We start from the raw sequence: 22,812 nt of genomic DNA, 5'->3' as shown, positions 1-22,812 counted from the left end.
GCTGACGGATGGTGGTGAGCAAGTGACATAGCTCCAGAAACATCCGCTTTGTCATGCGTAAGTTCTGGAGCCAGTGTCATAGTCTCCCCTGTGATTAGCCAGTCCCACCATTCGCAGCTTGTGGGATAGCTCTACAGGCACTGGCTTGTCTGGGAGAGGGGGCGTGGATATCACCCCAAAGAAACAGCCTGCATGACCGCGGCCAGGTGGATGAACCCCCACCCACTGGAGGTGCTGGAGGATGGCAACAAGCACTGGTAGCAGGTGCACCATGGGCTTGAGTTCACTATTGGGGAGCTGCTGGGGATCCATGGGGTCTCCGCAGTGGCTTTGTTCAGTGCTAGGGGTCTGCTGTGTTGCTGACAGCCTGGCGGTCCTCAGTGTGTGCAGGGCAAGGGTGTCTTGGAGGGGCCCTGTAAGGGAGCGGCTAGCAGCGGCCCCCAGAAGGGCTTGTCAGCCATGTGACCCTGTCGGTGGCATTTCCTAGCCTGTTCTATTGAAAGACTACCCGGAGCTGTGTGGACATGCTCTTTTGAAAGAATGAACCAGTCTCTTGAAAGAGTGGCTAGAAATCTCAATCCTTTGTTGTGTACAAGTGCTCTTTCAAAAGGCAATCTTCTGGAAGATACCTTCCAGAAGTTCGCCCTTTGAAATAATGCTGTGGTAGATGTAGTCTAAGTGTGCTTAGATTTGACGTGTTGCAGCTTGACTTCTTTATTTCTCCAGCTTCTGCAACCTCAACTTTCCATTTGCTTCATCTTCCCATTGATTTCTTTTTGTGGTCTTCAGCGTAGTTGTCCCTAATGCAAGCTGCCAGTAGGATGTCTGCCAGACTCAGCCCTCTTCTGAAGATGTAGATACACAGTAACATTGAAAAATTTTAGAAGTTACCCATAATAATTGTCTTGTTACTTTCTGAGGCTGTCTTATGTTCCCCACACTGTCAGTCTCATGCAAACATGATTCTCTTTGACATAAATAATCTTTACGTATATGTAAGATTCTTTATAAATTAAAGATTGACTTTTTAAAAAACAAAGAGATGCAAATGACTGCTCCCCCACAACAATTTATTTGATACTTCTTCTTTGCTTGTTTCAAGAGCTAATCAACTCGAGAAAAAGCGACATCATCATTTCTTTTAGCACATGGTTGGGTGTACTGATAACTCCTTGCGCTTCAGCATCAGAGAAATAAGCAGTTCTAACCCTAAGTATTTATGAATTTATAGAGCATAATTAAAACCAGCATATGCTTCCATATTGAATAAGACTTATCTCAGGCTAACGGTAGAAGACAGAGATGTAGTAGATGGACCAATTACAAAAAGGTAATAATAAAAGCCATTGAAGGAGACAAAAAAATTAATTCATTTCCTTCTCGGACTTCTCCTAAGTGCAATATTAGAAAAGAATAAGGCCAAATGATTTTTCTCTAAATCTGCTGATGAGAGAGGACAGTTTGACAACATTTTATACAGAGGAATTTGATTACTTTTTTTGTAAAGAGGGGAGAGAAATAGTTTCTTTATGAACACATTGTGTAGGAAAACTGATGTTTAGATATTACATGTTTAACGTCAGGTACTGTAGTATCTGGAAATTTTAATCTGAGAATCTAGGCCAATTTCTAAAGTAGACACTTCTGGCATACTATACAAAAATGACTTCCATTTCTGTGTGTTACATCGTTTTTGAAGAGACTGTTGAAATGAAAAAATAGATGCTGCCTTAAGCAAAGATATGACACAACAACTAAAAGCCTTGAGTACAAAAAATACATTCATTATACTTCAAGGGCAATTGTAGTTTTGGCTTAAAGAGGTTTTCAAAGGAAACCAACTCAATGACGGAAGAGAGAATTAAAGAATTCCAAAACTTAATTTGTATAACTTTCTACTAATTTCCTTAGAAATTCTTTTATATATCTAATTGCTTTCTCTTTCAAAACTTTGTTTATTAACCTAATTTTCAGTAATACATCTTCGACAGATGCTTTCCAAATATGGATTTATAAGATAACCCTTGTGGTGTCATATGGGGACACTGCACTATAAAACCTATCATATCAAGTCCTCTTTTTCATTAAACCAAAACAGAAGTAGTATTACTTTTGTCCTTTCCCTTTGCAGACTGTTTCCAAGTAGATCTAAATATACACACACCTTACTTTTGCAGAGGAACAGGGAGTTTGCCTTTGGCAGGAAATGGAGATTTTAGATTATTTTAAGTGATCAAAATTTGATTTAAAATTGATGTCACTTCTTCCATCAGAGGCGGGAACACTTATTGTGGACAGAATAAAGCATGTCATTTCAAGTGGGTGTACGTTAGAGAAGATAAATGAGTCATATGACAGCTCATCCAGAGTATATGGTACAGAATTCTTTCAGCTTCTGATGTTCCCAGGAATATCTGCTACTTTTAGAAAAATGTGGTGGGTTTTTTTTGGGTTTTTTTTCCCCCTCCTAAAAGAATGAGATGTTCATGGAGGATAAGTTGCTTAGCTGCTATTAGCTAAGATGAGCTCCCATGCTCTGGGAGTCCTGTATTTTCATAGAATTTTCACTCCTAAAACCACCTCTGTACTAAGATAAAAAGGACTGAACTTTTAAACTCAAATGAATTGGATTGGGAAACTTCATTGCTCCTAGATAACTAATCTTGCTTTCTCATTAGGATGTTGTTGCTTGTAAGTAGTGTTGTCTGTTTCTTATAGATGGAATAACTGAGGCAGAGAGCCCAAGTCTCTTTGGACATTATATAGATTTACATGTCCATTCTGTGCCGAAGCCGAAATCAGAGTCCCAAATCTCCAGGAAAATGGTCTTTTTGAGAAGTGCAAGGAGAATAGGGGAGTTTATTTTATTTCTGCAGGCAGGATTAGTTGTGTTGCTACACCATCTGGTTAAATGTTGGCTCATTCTTACACTTGCAAGAGATTTTTATTTCTGTTTGGTCAGTTATTTTCTCATCTGAATTTGTAGCATAAGCTTGAGTTGGAATGGGAGAAGATCTGCATTTTGTGCAGGCTGTTTCTTAAAGAACCTAAACCTATTTTTGAAAATCGTATTAAGGAGGAACAAGAACTCTCAGGAAGTTAATAGCTATTTGGATCAGTGCCTGCACAACAGATATTGCTTGTCTAAGTTACATTATATAAAGTCCACTGTATAAGAATCCAAAGTCTGCTGTCTTATGCGTAGGCACAGAGGAAAGAAGAAATTGGCAAACCGCCACCAAGAAATTGATTAGCTCCGTTGTTATGTAAAGTTTCTGATATATTTGGAACTGGGTGGGGTAAAAAAAAAAAAAATTGAGTTGGTGGGCTGCCTTAATATAAAAAAGGGGAACAATTCGTTTTAATCGCTGGTTCACTGAATGTGAAACAGCAACTATTCATTTCTGGTTTGGAGTCTGAAGATAGACTGCTCTCTGCATAGGCACAATGCAGAACTGTGGCTGCAAGTAGACTACAAGGTAAATTTGAATACTAAGGCATTAGCTTGATATTAAAACGTGACTGTCTTCACACATTCTATCGTTAACTCGATTTATTGAGCCATCATACCGATTACGAAATATCAATATTACAGGATGGGTATAGCATCCATTTTGAATCAAGGCAAGTGTGGAAGTACCATGTTTTTAATATGAATTTGTTAGTCTCCAGAAGTGACCCATATGTATCCTACAAAGCTACCCGGTGACCCTCCAAGTATGGCCATTTCATTGTGCACTGCTGTCAGGTGTGCAGGAAGAAGGTCAAAGTAAGCCCGCAATGTTTTGATTGAATTTGAATTAATATTTAAATTGGAATTTAGCAGCCCAGCCCTGCAAATGAAAAGGATGTCCATTATGAAAAAATCCCTTTGCCCGTCACATTGCACTGCATCACTGGCCATTGCACTTCATCGGTAGCAATTATAGGTGGCTGTGTACAGCAGTCATGAACACTCAGGAGAGTGATGTGAGTAGCACTTCTTAGGCTCACAAGAGAGCCCCACGTTGGACCCACCAGGAGATTCTTGATCTCATTGCCATTTGGGGAGACAAATTGGTGGTGAACAGACTTCAGATGGCCTCGAGAAACATGGCCATCTGTGATCAGATGGCAGAGGAGATGCCACCTGAGGTTACTCCCAGGACTCTATGCAATGTCTGGTGAAGATTAAAGAACTCAGTCAGGCCTATCAAAACGTCTGGAAAGCCAACCAGCAGTCAAGGTGGCTCCACGGTCCTGCCGCTATTATCAACACCTGCACATGCTTATGGGGAGCAACCCCACCAAGGAGCCTGGACTGGATTATGACACTCGTGGAGGCTCTTGTAAGGAGTTTGGGGTGAGCCTGGAGGAGCAAAGTGGCCTGGAGGAAGAGGGCAGTGGAGAGGAGGAAAGGAGCAATGAGCAAGGGGAAAAAAGTAGTAGTTCCAGACAGCCCGGAGCTCATCACCATTGACCTGGAACTGGTCCCCTCCACACCAGTCCCCAAGGCCCCTGAAGCAAGTGGTTCAGGTGAGTATTTATTCTACACGCTAGAAGCAGGTGGGAGGTGGGTACAGCTGTAGGGTTGTGAATAGCTACAAGTTTGCTAGCTGTGCTTCTGTGCCTCTCGAAACAGCATATTAATGTTTCTTGGGATGGAGTGCTTGTCCCTCTTGGAGATCTCAAAGGCCTCATCCAGGCACTCTTGTGTTTTTTTTTCCCACAAGGTCCTTGGGCAGGCCTGCCTTGTTGCAGCTTCCACGGTAGCACACCTTGCTATGCCAGGCAACCAAATAGCGAACGGGTGTCGTGGCACCACATAGCATTTTAGCAAATTTCCCAAGCTTTTGGTCACACAGCAGGAGTATCTGTTCTTTTTTCCTTATCTGTTAGTTTTAGAGGGCAACGTCGTCTTTGGCAACCTGCAGAAGTAAGGGAATTTGCATTTTTTTAAACATTTTTTAACATACTTCCTGGCCCTTTACATTTGCCTGCAGCAGCCAGCAGACACTCCGTTCCCCCAACCCACAACGCGGTTTGCAGGCTCTGCAGTGGTTCCCCCACCATGTTTCTTTCCAATCAGCATGTCTTTTCATTTTTTCATGACTCCTCTGTGCCAAGCTGCTGCTGGGCTCTGCTGTGCTTTTCTCATTTCATATCCCTTTCCCCCAGCATTTCTTTTCCACCATTTCTTTGCATTTTCCAGGACTCCCTGGTGCCATGCAGCTGCTGTGCTCTCCTGGGCATTTTCCATCCCTTGTCTCTTTCCAAGCAGCATTTCTTTTCAGTTTTCAGGAATTTCCCGCACCCTGTGGGGAATTCGTCTGCTTTGCTTTTCCCCTCCCATGTCACTTTATATCCAGCCTTTCTTTGGATATATACATTTTTTTAAACATTTTTGTTATACATTAGACCCCCACATGCACCCGTCCATTTTTCACTGCCACAGGACACATGGGCAGGACACCTGGCATGTTGCCCTGATTTGCAGACCTTCCCATTCCTACCAAAAAGAGGACAATTGCTTATAACTTACCATATCCACAAAGCAATGTGCTGTATAAGCGATGGTAGGTGAGGTATTGTACAGTGTATACTTACGGTCCCATCCTTCAAAAGTATACTTCCATTGATAGTACACAGAGAGACCCATTCATTGCTCTTACAATTCACATAATGTGCTTTGATCTTAATTTTGACCTTCATTTTCCAGACCCAGTGCCCAGCATTGCAGAGAAAACCAGAAGACAGAAGAAATGCAAACAAGATCTGATCTGCAGCATATGGAAAACACTGAGACACAGCACAAGACCCTGACAAAGGACACTGTTCAGTGGCATCACATTACAGCTGCATGGGGTCAGAGTCAAGTACACTTTAACAAGAGAATGGTGACCTCCAGCAGCAGCAATTAGCAAAGCAGACTGCAATCCTCTGCTCCCTGCTTCAGCTGCAGAGGCACTCCCAACCCAGCAGGGCATCAGCTGATACTTGCTGGCGGGAGTCCTCTGAGGAGAGGTTACCCCCCCCTCTTCCTCTGTCGTCACAGTCCCTGCAAGTGGGGAGGGAGGGCAAGGCTACCCTGATGCTCCTGACGCAAGGGCCACTGCAAAAGGCTCTGCAAGCACCCTTGAAAAGCCACTTAAACCTCTCTTCCTGCCAAAATAAAATCATTCCTTTGAGCTCAATAGGATTTCCTGTCCTGCAGGAGTGGCGCAGGGCTGGGTGCGGGGACGGGTAATACAAATCAAAACAGGCACGTTGGGGGAGGGTGAATGCCTCTGAAGGCACAGCTGAGCAGTGATACCTCCTGGTCTGCAGCAGATGCGGGAACCGAGTGGGTTGGGTAGGGGGGCTGAAGGCACAGCTGCTCACCACATGCATTCTATTTACTGCAAGCTAACCCCGTCCCACCAAGCAAACATTTATTCATTATGGCATGGCATGATTTATTGGCATTATGGCAAAGAATTATATAGGTAGTATGGGCGTTACAGATCAGTCATAAAGCTGTTTTTTAAATTGTTCCTTATTGCTGCAGCCTGAGCGTGACTACTGGTGGATGGTAGTGTAGACAGCTGTCATTTCAACTTGACCCCTCCATAGATCTGCCCACCTCGAACTGATTTACCACTCACTGGTAACTGTCAGGGGTTGCCAGCTTCCACAGCACAATTGCCACTTGCTTTTGCTCTGTTAAACCCTGCCTCATTTTGGTGTTGCTGAGCTTCAGGGCAGGTGTCAGCACATCACAAAGTTCCATAAAGGTGGACTTGCACATGGGAAAGTTCTGCCCCCACTGCTGTTGTCTCAGGACTCCAGAAGGATGTGATCCCACCAGCAAGTGCTGGTCTCAAGTCCAAAACCACTGCTCTGCTGTCAGCACTTCAGTCCTGGCTGCCAGCAGCTTTGAGTTCTCGGACTGCAGTTGAGAGAGTTGCTCTTCCAAACCATCCTCATTGGCAGCAGCACCACCAGTAGGATTGAGATTTGGAATTGAAGGACAAATTGTTTGAGAGCCGCTGTGGTTGCCAAAATGATCTATGCTATGAGTTGGAGCATTCATAAATCCATGCTTGTGCTGGAATGCTGCAGCAGGAAATGGCATGATCTCCAGTTTTTTTTTTTTTTTTTTGCACCATTAGTGATGCAGTGAAGCCTGAGACAGGGCTTGGAATTCTGGGATTCCTACATGAAACAACCACAAGCAACTGGGGCTAAGGCACTGTGGGGATGGGTAGCCACAATGTAGTACTCACACTGTCGAACTTCCATGGGACAATAGGGATGCGGAAATTCAACCCACCTTTTTTCCGTGTTGAGTTTCAAGAAGCTTTGTGGACCTTTTATTTAATATTAATTATTTAATATTGAGGTAAAATAGTCTGATTGATTAAATATCAAATTCTTCTCATTGTGTAGACACAGCCTGAGAGGTCCTAACATTTCTATTATGAGTTTTTTGATATATTAATTGAAACTACAGAGGGAGACAAAGAGGACAGATTAATAGAGAGACTAACAGAATCCAGATACGCTACTGATAAATGTAAGATACATAAAGTGCTTTTTAGTCCCTTTATTCTGTTTTAAATTGTTGTAATGCAGTGCAGTGTAAGCAATCAGTTACCAATGCTATTGTATAGTAATTCTCAACAACCGTTGCTATACCAGGGATCAGTGTTATTTAAATCAATAGCCAGGCATAAGCCAAAACTGTGCTATAATCACAATGACAATAGGAGAGAAAGTTGTATCAATTTTACCCACCTGTAGAAATTCCAGACAGAAGTAACTTCAGGCCAAGATTCAGTTATCTGGAACCATTGCAAGTTTGGTTTTCAGTGGTTATAATTTTAAACCCATATATTGGTATGATGGGGATGTGTACCTGTAGCAGTGTGAGAGGGAGGCCAGGCAAGGGTGGGAGTTAAACAAGGCTTGTTAGCCCAATCAGCCCCACCCCTGTTCACCTGCAGCCAGTGTCAGGCTTGGAGGGGTATAAAGGGAGGGAGGCTAGCTCAGTCTGGGGCTGCCCAGTGAAGAGGCAAGAGCTGGCTCTGTGACAGGAGGCCCCAGGCCAGAACTGCCACCCACTTAGCCACTGGAGGGCACAGCCCAGGACCCTCCCCCAGGTACTGAGGGGAGTGGGAAGTCCCTCCATGGGGAACCCCTCTCCTGCCAAAAGGGGGAACTAGGTTCTCAGGGCCATGCCCCAAACTCAACTCATAGATGCTTGGGTGGGGGCTGCAGACCCACCTAACAGGCCCTGGCCAGGGGGCCTATCCATTAGGTCACGCGGTCCAAGGTGTGAACTGCTCACAGTGCCCCACACAGGCCCCAAAGGCATTTCATGTGTACTGAAGAGACCAATTTAATAATTTACCTGGAGGCACCTCAGAGAGACAGTCAGGGTTAACTGATGATGAAGCCCATCTGGGGAGGGGCTGGATAGCAAGTATAAACCAAGAAGTTTGTAGCAGAAAGGGTCTGCAGGGATAGAGTCTGCAATCGATATCTGGGGGGTTAAAATAGAGATGGTGCAGGAAGGTGGTCTCCTTCATTCTTCTCTAGACTAAGTCCTGCTTAGTTTTTCCTCATAGGTGAAGCTTTCTAAACCTTCTGTCACTTCTAGTGTGCTCCTCAGCTCTCTTCCAGTTTGTCCATTTCTTATGCTGTGGTACTCAGAACTGAACAGAGTATTCCAGGTGAGGTCATAGCAGTGCTGAGTAGAATGGGACAGCCTTTTTCACACTTGCACACATTATTTACTCATGCTCAATTTGTGATCCACTATGATCTCTACATCCTTTCCTGCATTACTGATACCTACCCAGTTACTCCCCATTTTGTAGCTGTGTATCTTTTTTTCCTTCTGAAGTTAAACTTACCTGTATTGAATTTCATCTTGTTAAATTCTGACCAGTTCTCCAGTTTGCAAAGTTTTTTTGAAATCTAATCCTGTCAGAGTGCTGCAATTCCCACCAGTTGGTGTCATTTACAGATTTTTATAAGAATATTCTCCACTCCATTGTCCATGTTATTCATGAAAATATTGAATAGCACTGGCCTCGTGACTACCCTCAATGAGATGCCTAGAAACACCTTTTCTGTGTGAACCACTGACAACTCACCAGGATTACTGTGTGTCATGGGGAAACTGTCACTGCTACAGTGCCTCCTGACTGTCAGTGACAGAATTAGCTCATTGTCCTCAGCAGAGCATTGCCTTCTGGCAGTGTGTTGTCTGCCACCACTCCCTGCTCTACTTTGTATTCCATTCAGAACCCATGTCACTCCCAGGATTGTCAGGTCCTCTTCAGGACACTGCCCTCCATTCGTGCCAACTACTGTTCCTTGCCCCCCTCCGGGGATCCCAGCAGTTCTTGTTCAGGGCGCCCACTGACGCGGCCAGCTACAGCCTATATCTAGCCCCCTACCTTAGGGGCAAGCCACAGCCCATATTCACCACTGTTTGGCGTGGCTAGGTGTGGGGGAAGGTAAGGGACTCAGTCCCACGCACTACTCTGAGACCTGGCCCATAGTGGCAGCCTTGCCTTGCCCTCCTCTTCTCTCCCCTTAACTGTCTTATTCCCTGGACCTCTTCCCCTGTGGCCTCTTGCACTTTCTGGCCCTCTACCTCAGGGCCTGCAGTGTGACAAGAGTCAGACTGGAACCCTTCCCAAGCTCCTCTTAGCCTGCCCAGCCCTGACTTATCTAAGGTGTTAGCTCTGTCAGGGAGCTGGTCCTACACTATCCCTGGCCAGGACCCAACTGCTCCAGCTCTGCTGGAGCAGCTCCTTATATGTGGTGCTGCTTTCTGATGGACTTCCCCCAAGAGCTCATGATCCATTGGCTGCGGTGCTGTGCAGGCACCCTCTAGCTTGCATTAACTTCTTTCTTCCAGTAGTTGGGTCTCCTATGTTCGGGTCTCCCATGTTTGAGAGATTAATTCAAATGAGACCAGGTGCAGAGATGGGCTACTAAGACCTTCAGAGGAATAGAAAACCTAACTTAGGAAAGAAACAAAAAAAAAGACAGGCTTTTGTAGCTTAACCAAAGGAAGTCTGAGAGGAAGATGATTTTTTTTCCTCTATAAATGTATGAGAAAGATAAATACCAGAGAGAGAGAGAGTCGTCAAGTGCCGACATGAAAACAAGAACAAATGGATTTAAACTGGCTATCAAGTTTAGATTGAAAATTAGGCAAAAGTTTTTAATCGTCAGAGGAAAGAAGTTCTAGAACGTGGTTGCCCAAACTGGGGGGCATGCCTCCCTGGGGGGACATGAAGAAATCCCAGAGGAGGAGGGTGTGAGGTGACCCAGCCCTCCCGATCATTTTCCCCCCACCCAAAGAAAGAGCTGGCCTTTTGCTTCTACTTTTCAGCCCCTGCCATTTTACACGGATGACCCGATGCAGCCGCTATAAAAAGCAGGCAGCTGGTGAAGACCCACATGCAAAGGTCAGTGAGTGTTGGTTGAGGGGGGTGGATGGGGGGCTGGGAGTGCCTGACTTGGGTCAGGGGGATGGGGTAAGAGCAGGGGGCTGGTGGTGGCTGGCTTTGTGGGAGGGGAGGGGCTTGGGCGGCAGGCAGCTTGCGGGGCTTGGGTGGCTGGCCACCTGGCAGGATTCATGGGGTTTGGGTAGCTGGCCTCGACATTGCAGGGCTCAGGCTGGCAGGCAGGCGGCTGGTTCCCGTAGTACAGGGCTCTCAGGGGGGTGACTGGCAGGGCGGTGACTGGCCTGGGCAGCCTGGGGCTTGGGCGGGAGGCTCGGGTGGCTGGCCCACAGCTGGGTGAGCGGGCGATTGGCCCTGGTGGTGTGGGGCTCAGGCAGGCGGCTCTGTCAGCGCCGGTCTCAGGTGGGCGGGGCAGCTGGTACGGGCGACTCTGGCAACTGGCACAGTGCTCAGGCAGCGGGGGCTGCACCAGGTACCCGCAAGGGCCAACGAAAACTTAGTGCTTATTTTTAATTTTAAAAAACATTTTTATATCAAGATTTTGTTTGTTAAAAGGGAGGAGTTAGATGATAGTAAAGAAGAGGTGGGGTCATGAAGGTTTCTCAAAAATCCAAAAGGGGGGGGTGTGATGCCGAAAAGTTTGGGTACCACTGTTCTAGAATAGCCTCTCAAGGGCAGCAATATGGGCAAAAAACACCACTCGCTTGAAGGCTGAACTTAATAAGTTTTATGGAGGGAATGGGTAAGGCTGGGACCACATGTCATCCGCCTTCCTTGTGCTCCTGCTGGGGGGTACAACCCACCATACAGCCTCCAATCCTAGGTAGGGGAGAGCAGGAGAGGGTGGGGCCACAAACTGCTCACTGGGGGAGGGGGTGGTCTTCCCCTACAGTGGGAGGGCACTTAGCTCTTATGGGGCTCTGCGAGGTAGGGGTGGGAACTTGAGTGGCAGAAGCTGGGGGAGGCAAGCACTCAGCCCAGCTCTAGGTTCATCTGTTGTGGCAGAAATTGAACTACCTGGCCCTACTGTGCTGACCTGCCCTGGCTCCCAGCCATGTTGCTCGGGTGTGAGGGCTTGGAGGAAGGGATGGAACTGCTACCTGCACTCACCTACATAATATATATTTTCTGAGTGAAAACATGTTCTAGGTACGTGATCTTCAGAAAGGCACCTGTAGAAACCTGTAAAAGTCTCCCATATTATGCAAGAACAAAAGTGACAGCTTAAATTTTAAAAAAAGATAGTGGTGAAGAGGAGGAAATTGTGCCTCGAAATAGAAGTAGTTGAAAAATATTCAAATTTTCCATTGAAGAAAGTTTCATCAAAATGTCTTGTGGGAATGTTTATTTTGAAGAGTATACTTTTATATTTCTAATATATATAATTTTGTATTAATATTTCAGGTTTATCAGAATGAAATGTTTTTATGCTATTGAAGCAAAACGTTTCAATGTTCTGAATTGAAATTTTGCAGAGTTTACGTTTATGAGAAACATTTTTTTAACTTATGTCAGGGTAATATTTTTTTCAATGTCAAAATTCTGCATGGTTCACATTCCATTTTCCAGTTAACTCTACTGTTTAGGACTGCTGGTGGTTGTGCTAATCGCCTAGCTGAAGAGGTAGCAACTTACGTGAGGTTTCTACCTGCCAGCCCTGTCCTGTCTGTAAGAGTCTCTCTGGGCTGAAGTTAGGGTTGTGAAAAAAGTTGTTTTCTTGTTTTCACCATCTCTGAGCCCAATCTAGCATGTAATGGAGGAGAGTGACTCTCAGGTTGGGAAAAATTGTTGTGCATTTGTTCTTATCCTGCTTCTCCACTTTATGGCATAAAGTGTGAAGGAATCTCCACCTTTGTCGACCTTCTTTCTATTCCCATCTTTTCCCACCTGAATGCTTGATCTTCTGTTCTCTATCTCTCTATTCTTGTTAGCTAATTATCAGAGCCTTCCACTGTTTCAGTGGCTCCAATTGTAGGAGTATCTGAATTTATTAACAACATTGAGAATTTTTCTTCCAGCTTTCTGAAAACTGCAATACTAATATTTGAATCAATTAATCAATTAGTTTTCATGTTATGTTTAAAACTAAATATTTTTATTTTTTTGCCACTCCAAAATAAATTGCCCACATGAGAGGCTGTCTCTGTAAATTTGTGGTTTTGTTCATACTAATAAGAATTAAAATGTTAACATTTTGCCTGTGCATTCTACTGTAATATAGAGTACTATAAGTCCAAAAGATTAATTGCTTACAGTTGAGCCATATGATAAATTTTCAGCACAGTGTACAGGGCTTTTTGTGCATGATTCCCATAGCAATGTTGGGAATTGTGCATGTATAACTCAAGGCACCAAATACCACCATAATGTGAATCTTCTGCTTAATAGAGCTGCTTCTTGATGTGAAAATCACTGTTTTAGAATAGTTTGAATTGTTTGTAACTATGACCAAGAGCTTTGAAATACATTAACTTACTATTGATTGGTACATTTCTGTCCATTTTCCCATTTAAAATGAAAAGCTAATACCGGTACAAAGGTACCATGCATTGTACAACATTATTGCACGTAAAGATGCAGTCTATCAATTTTTCTTAAGACCTGGGAATTCAGAAGCAGGCCAAGGGTTTTTGGTGCCTAGGTGAACTGTGATTTTGCCCTCTCTCCCCAACATACACATTTGATGAAGAAAAATGAGAAGTCTAGAATGAAATTTTACCTTTATTTTCTCAGCATTCAAAATGACTAATATGGAAATAACAGCAATAGTCTGCATAGTCTTAATTTTACAAGTGCTTACGTGACCTTGAGCAGATCAAGCATGACTACAGGGCTCTGAGAGTTTGGGTGAAGGAGTTGGGAGCGCAGGTGGTGGTCTCCTCAATCCTTCTTGCCCAGGGAAGAGGACCAGGCAGAGACAGGTGCATTCTGGAGGTGAATGCCTGGCTCTGAGGATGGTGTCTCCAGAAGTGCTTTGGCTTCCTTGATCATAGGATGCTGTTCCTTGAAGGACTGCTAAGCAGGGATGGAATTCACCTTTCGAGGAAAGGGAAGGATGTATTTGAATCAAGATTGGCGAACCTAGGGAGGATGGCTTTAAACTAGGTTCAGTGGGGACAGGTGACCAAAGCTGGTAAGTAAAAAAAACCTGGAGAGCTGGGAGTTGGGTTGGATCGGATCATGGGCTATAATAGCAGAGGAAAAAAGAGAAAGTAGGCAGAACTGGCAAGCAAAAGCAAATCAATGTCTTCGATGCCTATATACAAATGCAAGAAGCATGGGTAATAACCAGGAAGAACTTGAAATCCTAATAAACACAACTATGATATAACTGGTATAGCAAAAACTTGGTGGGATTATACGCATGATTGGAATATTGGTATAGAAGGGTACAATGTACTCAGGAAGGATAGGCATGGTAAACGAGGAGGAGGTGTTGCTTTATATATCAAAAACATGCACGCCTGGACTGAGGCGGAGATGGATGCAGTAGACAGACGTTGAGAGTCTCTGGGTTAAATTAAAAGGGGTAAAAAACAAGGGTGATATTGTGATAGGGGTCTACCACAGACCACCTAGCCAGGTAGAAAAGGTGGATGAGACTTTCTGCAGACAATTAACAAAATTATCCAAAACACAGGACTTGGTGATGATGGGGGACTTCCACTGCCCAGACATATGTTGGGAAACTAACACAGCGAGGCACAGAATATCCAGAAAGTTTTTGGACTGCATGGATGACTTGTTTCAGAAGGTGGAAAAAGCTACTGGGGGGAAGCAGTTCTATATTTGATTATAACAAATAGGGAGGAACTCACTGAGAATTTGAAAGTGGAAGGCAGCTTGGCAGAAAGTGACGATGACATCATAGAGTTCATGATTGTAAGCAATAGTGAAAGGGAGAACAGCAAAAGAGAGACAGTGGATTTCAGGAAAGCAAATTTTGGTAAACTCAGAGAGCTGGTAGGTAAGGTCCCATGGGAAGCAAGATTAAGAGGAAAAACAACTGAGGAGAGTTGGCAGTTTTTCAAAGCAAGGTTATTAAGGGCCCCCAAAAGCAAACTACACTGCTGCATAGGAAAGCTAGAAAGTATGGTAAAAGACTGCCTTGGCTTAGCCAGGAGATCTTTCATGATCTCAAAATCAAAAAAGAGTCATATAAAAAGTGGAAAGTAGGAGAAATTACAAAAGATGTATATAGGCAAACAATGTGTGTATGCAGGGGCAAGATTAGAAAGGACAAGGCAGAGAACAAGCTCAAATTAGCTAGAGACATAAAGGGTAACAAGAAGTCAGTCTATAAATTTATTAGAAGCATGAGGAAGACCAAGGACGGGGTAGGCCTACTACTCAGTGAGGAGGGAGAAACAATATCAACAAACTTGGACATGGTGGAGGTGCTTAATGACTTCTTTGTTTCAGTCTTCGTGAAGAAGGCCGATGCAGAAATGCCTAACAAAATGCATGCTTGTGGGAAGGAGGTAGGTTTAGAGGATAAAATACAAAAAGAACAAGTTAAAAGTTATTTAGAAAAATTAGATGTTTTCAAGTCACCAGGGCCTGATGAAATGCATTCTAAGGAGCTGATAGAGGAGGTTTCTGAACCTTCAGCTATCATCTTTGGAAAGTCCTGGAAGCTGGGAGAGATTCCAGAAGATTGGACAAGGGCAAACATAGTGTCCATCTGTAAAAAGGGAAAAAAGAACAACCCAGGAAACTATAAACCAGTCAGTTTAACTTGTGTGCCAGGAAAGATAATGGAGCAAATAATTAAGCAATTCATCTGCAAACATCTGGATGAAACTAAGGTGATAGATAACAACCAGCATGGATTTATACAAAACAAATGATGCCAGACCAATCAGATATTCTGTCAAAAAAGGCTAACAAGCCTTGTGGATAAGGGAGAGGCGGTGAATGTGGTATACCTAGACATTAGTGCGAGACCATGTCAAATGCCTTACTATCTCCTTATCAATAAACTAAGCAAATAGAGCTTAGATGGGGCCACTATAAGGTGATTGCATAACTCAGTGGATAGCCCTTCTCAAAGTGTAGTTATTAATGGTACACAGTCATGCTGGAAGGGCATAACATGTGGGATTCCACAGGGGTTCGTTTTGGGACCAGTTCTGTTCAATATCTTCATCAACGATTTAGATATTGGCATAGAGAGTATGCTTTAAGTTTGTAGATGATACCAAACTGGGAGGGCTGCAACTGCCTTGAAGGATAGACTCATATTTCAGAATTATCTGGACAAACAGGAGAAATGGTCTGAGGTAAACAGGATAAAGTTTAATAAGGACAAAAGCAAGGTACTTCACATAGGAAGAAATAATCTGCTTTATACATGTGGAATAGGAAGCGAGTGTCTAGGAGGGAGTACTGCGGAAAGGGACTTAAGGGTCATAATGGAGAACAAGCTAAATATGAGTCAATAGCGTGTTGCCAAAAAAAGCAAACATGACTCTGGGATGTAATTAACAGGAGTGTTGCGAGCAAGACATGAGAAGTCCTTCTTCCACTCTACTCAGGGCTCATTAGGCCTCACTTGGAGCCTTGTGTCCAGTTCTGGAAACCCCGTTTCGAGAAGGAGATCAAGAAATTGGAAAAGATCCAGAGAAGAGCAGTAAGAATGATTAAAGGTCTAGAAAACATGAGCTATGAGGGAAGACTGAAAACTGGGCTTGTTCAGTTTAGAAAAAAGATTTAGAGGGGACATGATAGCAGTTTTCAGGTACCTCAAAGAGGGTCACAAGGAGGAGGGAGAAAAAATGTTCTCCTTGGCCTCTGAGGATAGGACAAGGACCAATGGGCTTAAACTGCGGCAAGGGAGCTTTAAATTAGACGATAGGAAAAACTTGTAACTGTCAGGGTGGCTAAATACTGGAATAAGTTACCCGGGGGAGTTGTGGAATCTGGAGATATTTGGCAGGTTAGATAGATGCCTGTTGGGGGTGATATAGATGGTGTTTGGTCCTGCCAAGAGGGCAGGGGACGGGACTCAATGACCTCTTGAGGTCCCTTCCAGTTCTAGTAGTCTATGGTTCTGCTTTTACAGTCTTGCACAATCTTTTTAAAACTTCTTATCAAATTCTTCAAGTCTAACACAATACAAATTCTTTGTAGGCATTGTGTTCAGGATAATTGCTTGTAATATGGAAGAACAGCTGGTATGGGTCACTGAATGGCTTTCGTGAAGTGGGGACCAACACTAACTCAACTGCAAGATTAGTGAGCACTGGGCTACTGAGAATGACTAACTCGATTGTGTCCATCCAATATGTTTGCCACTCACTACATGTGCTGAACAGGACACCGCAGTGTAGTGAGTCTGGCTTTGGAGCCATATACAGTTTTTGGAGCCTTTAAATGTGCTTCTTCCTAGAGTCGCATGTGGGGAGTGACATCCATCTGCTCTGTGCATGCGCTCCACCACTTGGTGGGAGAAGCCTGGGTGCCACCACACTTCTGGTCCCGGTGGTGGCTGTGATGGTAGCAGTGGCTCTGGTGAATTGCTGGCATTGATATAGAATGCGGGTGGGGAGGACTGGGAGTGTCTGGCTAAGTGGGAGGGCCTGGGGAAATCTGGCTCTGGGGGAGAGGGAAGGCATGTATTTAGAGTGGGGCAGGGGATGTGGGGGGGTTGTGGTGAGTACAGAAGGACAACAACCCCAAGTATGGTGACCTTTAAATTCCTACTGAACACCACAAAACTAACTGAACTGTTATGATGCCTGGGGACCAGGATATATCCATGCAGTGCTCTTTCGAAGCTGTGTCCTGTGACATTTTTACTGTTTACATACACTGCCACGCTCCACAATGTGAAATATATATATTTGTCATTGGAATGATGTGTTGTTTTATAAGTAAAATATGTGATAGTTTTGTTTATAAGACGTAAGATATCAATATATATTTTTAAATAGAGGAAAAAAATTCAGTTCGGTTTTCTATTTTGGCACCCATAAAGCCCAGCACAGTAGGTGACAGCATAGGTCACCTATGTGGTTGGGTTGGCCCTGCTCAAGAAGGCCTCATGGTTGCTAAAAGCCTCTCTTCATAAGATGAGCACAAATCTATTCACCTTTGTCTTCCAGAAGAAAATTTGTATTACTTTAATTCAGTTTGTCATAAAAGTCAATACTAAAAGTATGGAAACTTGTAGGAACTGGCATAATGATTAAAAGTACAGAAGAATATTTGGATGAGAAGAGACTAGGGTGTACATGTTCTTGTGTTAAATCTATGTCTGTTAGATTTCAGTAGGAGGAAGTAGAACCAAAAATATGTGTGCAATTATTACATTATTTGATCAGTAACATAATGGATGTAAAGTGAAATTCCATTTTACGCATGACCCTTGTTCAGACTAGTGTGTATTGTGGTCTTGGAAATGAAAATGAGTGAGTGATTTAAAAAAATTGCAAAATACACCAGTGATCTGAATGTTGTGTAATATTTAATCACCTTTTTACAAACAAGCTGCTTAGCTTTCAATGGCAGTTGCTTAAGGAATTGCTGTATATATTCTGAAAAGATTACTGTACCTTGGCTGTAAACAGTCTATTGTAGCTAAGAAGTCGTCCTGTGGTACCTTATAGACTAACAGATATTTTGTAGCATAAGCTTTCGTGGGCAAAACTTCATGGTCTGAAGTTAAAGAGGGTGAGGTGTAGGTTGGATATTAGGAAAACTCCTTCACCAGGAGGATAGTGAAGCACTGGAATGTGTTGCCTAGAGAGGTGGCAGAATCCCCATCCCTAGAGTTTTAAGTCCTGGCTTGAGAAGGTCCTGGCTCAGATGACTTAGTTGGGGTTGATCCTGCTCGAAGCAGGGGGCTGGACTAGATGACCTCCTGAGGTCCCTTCCAGCCCTATGATTCTATAACAGAAGTTGAGAAGATTAAAAAACAAAAAGTTGGAAAGTTGGAAAAAAATTACTTTTATTATGAATAGCTTACCTAGATGTAAAGTAACCCTTAACCTTATGGACAATAAAATTCTAAAGAGTATAAAAACCAGAGGGAGAGAATTCCTTTAAATAAAATGAAGGGGTATAAGAAAGAAGATTGGGAGGAAGTTAGGGTGACCAGATAGCAAGTGTGAAATATAGGGATGGAATGCAAGTAACAAGCACCTATAAAAGACAAAGCTCTGATTATTACGACATGTAGTGACCCTAGAAGAAATTAGGAAAGCTTGAAATATCTGACAAAGCTTCCTAACTGTGATATCTCCAATTGCTGAAATCTCCCAATTAAGATGATAAAAGCCCCAATCACATGAGCTGTGTCTACACTTGCATTCCCCTTTAAAAAGAAGCATGCAAATGAAGGAAATTGAAAATGCAAGTGAGGCACTGATTTACCTATCTGGCACCTTACTTGCATATTTGCCTTTCAAAAGAGCTTCTTTTGAAAGAAAAAAGGCAGTGTAGGCGGGGCTTTTTTGAAAGTAAATCCCATCTTCCAAAGAACTCTACTCCCTATTTTATTTCCTGATTCTCTGTCCCTGAAATAAGACCATAGCCAGAAGGATGCTCTGCTGGTCTGTTTACTTCCTCCAGAGTCTCCATCTTTGCTACACAGGCCGCCTGATTCTCAGGGAGGGACTGCAGAGTTTTCTGTTGTCTGCACTTTCTCCTGAAACAGAACAGGGTGCTTCGTTTTCATACCCTCTCGAAACTGACCATCTGCTGCGAATGTCTTAGTTTGGGCTGAATAGCTCACTCCCTCGCTGTCTCCCAAGCTTCATTATCTCCTAATTCCAGGTACTATTATTTCCACCTCAGTGAAGCCTTGGCAGGGTGTATCTGGTTCAGCCACAGGAGAACTGAGACCCTCTTCCTTAAAGGGACTCAATCATCCTGTGTTTGATTTATCACTAAAGCAAGTTTTGTGGCAATAGACTCTAAAATTCAGTCTGGGAAGGATTAGATTTTTAAAATCCTTAAATGTCAGTTTCATTTATACCCATGCAAGCTGAGGAAAAAAAAATCCAGTGATAGTAATTAACATTTACAAATAGACAAAGTAAGAAAAACGGTGCTTGATAAACAATATCAACTTTGTATATGTTGAATTGTGATGCTGACAGTTGTGTGTTCTTAGCTGTTATATTGATTTAACTTTCAGAATCTGAACATCTACTGTCATTAACTACTTGTCTGACACCTTCCTCTTGTGTTTTTTGATAGTCTTTCTGCAGTTTCTCAAAACTGAAAATGTAAACGAATAATAATCTAAAACAATACTTAAAACCCTTAATTTAGTGGAACTGAAAATTTAAATTGGTAAGAATAGAAAAATGCTTAAAAATAAACATCAATACTATTCATTGGAATGATGTGAAAAAAGCCCAAAAAGCAAAATTGAACGGTGTCAACACCCCTCAAACTGTTCCAGCCCCTCTTTAAACAGAAAGCTTCTGTATAAGGGAAATGTGATTTGCTGTTTGTGGGAGCAATTATGAAGATTTGTGTGCTGCAGCAGAAGTTGCTATTTTCCTGACGAAATTAAATCTAAAAAAAATGACATTCTTTAGGCAAGAACAATATTTTAAGACAACTTTGCTTCCTTTTTGCATCTGTTTTACCTCATCTAGCCCATACAGATTACTTCATTCAGGACTATGTACATTTAGACTTAGAAAGCTTGGATTTTTTTAAATCTTTCCCATTAGCATATTTGTGGTTACCATTTGTATGTAATTGTTTGTTTAAAATAGGCTATTCAACACAAGTGTCTTGGTGCTATATAGTTTCTGACTTGATGTAGTCCCTTGCAGACAATCGAGAATGAGGTGGAATGTGAGTTTTGTGGAAGCTTGTGTTTGTAACTATTTTCTGTAATAAACATCTACCATTTAAGATGGTGTATGGAACTGCACACTGTTAGGTTGTGGGTTGGCAGAAACCTTAGGAAGAACTTGATCTTTTTGTTTGGGATGGACTCAAATGTATATTGCTGCTTTTTAAAAACCTAAATGAAGTTTCACTTTATTAGAAATAGCTTGAATGATGATTGAAACCTCCCTTCCCTTCATGCCCGAATATATCCTGAACAATACAGAAAGATCCTTTCACCTCTGACAACAAGACTTGGACCTGGTGTAAAAATTTGGGGGGGCGGGGAAGAGAGAGAGAGAGAGAGCGTGTGTGTGTGTGTGTGTGTATGTGTGTGTGTGTGTGTGTGTGTGTGTGTCCTTCTCTTTCTTCCCCCTCAACAAGTACCCTCTTAATATAGCTACATAAGCTATATTGTCCCCCCAAGTGAACATGCAGCTATACTGGCAAAAAAGGATAATTTTTGCCATTATAGCTAATTTCATTCGGAGCAATGGTGTAAAGATGAATCACCACTTCAAGGCAGTGTCTACACTAGCTTCCTACTTTGGAAGGAAGCGTAGTGAGTAGGGTGTTGGGAGATTATTAGTGAAGTGCTGTAGTGCCTATGTATCATTTCATTAAGCTAATTCTTCCCTGTGTCATACTGGTGGGTTAGCTGCGGCTACACGCAAGCAGCACTTTGAAGTTTAACACTTCGCAGTTGCAACGGGGGAGAATTAATTTAATGAAGTGCTTCATATGCACCACAGCACTTCATTAATAATCTCCCAACACCCTACTTAACATGCTCCCTTCAAAGTAGGGAGCTCTAGTGTAGACACAGCCCAAGAGGTAGCAGGTATAGCTGTACAAATATACCTTTCTACAACAGGCAAAGTTTGTTGTGTGTTGTATGCACTTTTGGAAAGAATGATAGTATTGCCAGGGTTTGCCCAGTACTGAATTTACAGGATCTGCTGAAATGTCTTCAGATTAAGTAACAGGGATAGGGCTTTCAAAAAAAACTGAAGTGACCTTTCCCTACTGCCCTCTTGGTTCTACTCAAAAAGCTGACCCTCCTTTTCACTGAACCTTATCAGGATACTTCACAAATCAAGACCCCCCCCCCAGATCACATTGGCCTGTAAGAGACTGAGGATCAAACTAAAAACAGATCTGAATGCATTCAATCCTCATGTCTCCATTGGTTGTTGGTTTTTTGTTTTTTTTTTTTTAAAGAATTCTAATGAAGTCAGTTTTTGGAAACCTCACAATATGATTTCCATCTGTTGCCTCTGGTAACTATTCTTCAAATTTTTAGTGCAGAGAGCAGTGGTAGAGCTGTGAAGGCAGTGAACCATTGTTATTCATGTCCATTGATGGTAGGACAAGAAGGCTTCGCCTTAACAAAGGGCATTTAAATGAGATATGAGGAATTTTTTTTGTAACTTTAAGGATCATGAAGGCAATATTCTTCCAAAGAGGGTTCTGGAATGCCTGTAATTGGGGTTATTTAAGAACAGGTTTGACAGAACTCTCATATTGGTCCTGCCTTGGCTCCAAGGGCTGGAATTGATGATTTCTTTGATATCTTTCTAGAGCTACATTTTTCTGTTTTTATGCCAGTGTAATAAATGCCCTCTAAAGGTTCAACATGTGAAATAAAGATTACCAGAAGTCTCATATATCTCCTGTCCTTAATGCAAGGAATTGCCTTACTAGTAAACGGAAATCGTTTGGACCTCATTAGCATTTATGGCAATTGATTTTTCCACTTCTGGGCTGCGTTCTGACAGTGTAAAGTTGGTTTGTTTGTTTTTTTTGTTTTTGTTTTTAAAGAAAACCCTAAAACAAAACAAACCAGAAAACCATATAAGTGGCTTCAGTTTCTCAGTAGAGGTCCTCTGCACAGCAAGTCTCCTCTTCTTGCAGTACGGTTACCTAGACACACTCATCTTTCACTGTAGTTTAATAGAAGTTTGTGCCTCCCTCGCCTGGCACTCTTGGGACCTGAGCAATCGGATTTGCTGGACAATGGGGGGGGTCAAGCCCCCCATGCTGCCTGGAGGAGCTCCACCACTCCTTCAGGGTTCCCCCATGGGGCTCCAGGCTCCCTCGCCTTGGCTGGGTTCCTTATGACTGTTGGGCTGCCAGCAGGGATTCCTACCCCAACCGGCTCCCCATGCCTCTGTCTGGGGTCCCATGGCTGTGGGACTGCCGTAGGGCTCCCTGCCCCAGCTGGCTTGCTGCTAGGTTCCCCTGGCCCTGGCACTGTAGTCGGGACTTCATGCCTCAGCCGGCTCCCCACTGTGGGTCTGCCCCAGTCCAGGTCCCCATGAGTGCAGGCCTGCCGGGGGGCTCCAACTCATAGCTAAGCTCCTTGCTGGCTCCCTGCAGTGGCTTGGGCTGGGGCCCCAGTAGTGGGGCTCTGCAACCTGGTTCCTTGCCCGAGGGGTGCCCGCTGGGTTCTCTGGTCGAGCAATATCCAGTCCATTGCAGAACCAAGCACCATCTAGATTATCCCCAATAGGGT

At 43.3% G+C, this 22,812-nt stretch overlaps 1 protein-coding gene across 9 annotated transcripts in view; it reads left to right on the top strand.

Moving 5' to 3' along the window:
* ZFYVE28 (zinc finger FYVE-type containing 28) overlaps window positions 1-22,812 on the top strand; it is a 312,576-nt gene that overhangs the window by 86,691 nt on the left and 203,073 nt on the right. For 5 of the 9 annotated variants that reach the window (XM_074992350.1, XM_074992348.1, XM_074992349.1 and 2 more), the window contains exon 2: window positions 10,373-10,448. The exons of the other annotated variants lie outside the window; for them this stretch is intronic. In XM_074992350.1, coding sequence (XP_074848451.1) covers window positions 10,392-10,448 — 57 coding nt within the window. In that variant the 5' untranslated portion in view covers window positions 10,373-10,391. The remainder of the gene's footprint in view (window positions 1-10,372; window positions 10,449-22,812) is intronic. 9 annotated transcript variants of the gene reach the window in all.

This window comes from Carettochelys insculpta, chromosome 4 (genome assembly GCF_033958435.1).
Source record: "Carettochelys insculpta isolate YL-2023 chromosome 4, ASM3395843v1, whole genome shotgun sequence".
NCBI classification, from domain to species: Eukaryota; Metazoa; Chordata; order Testudines; family Carettochelyidae; genus Carettochelys; species Carettochelys insculpta.
Note: the sequence above shows the minus strand (reverse complement) of the source record. Positions and strands in the feature narration are given on the sequence as shown.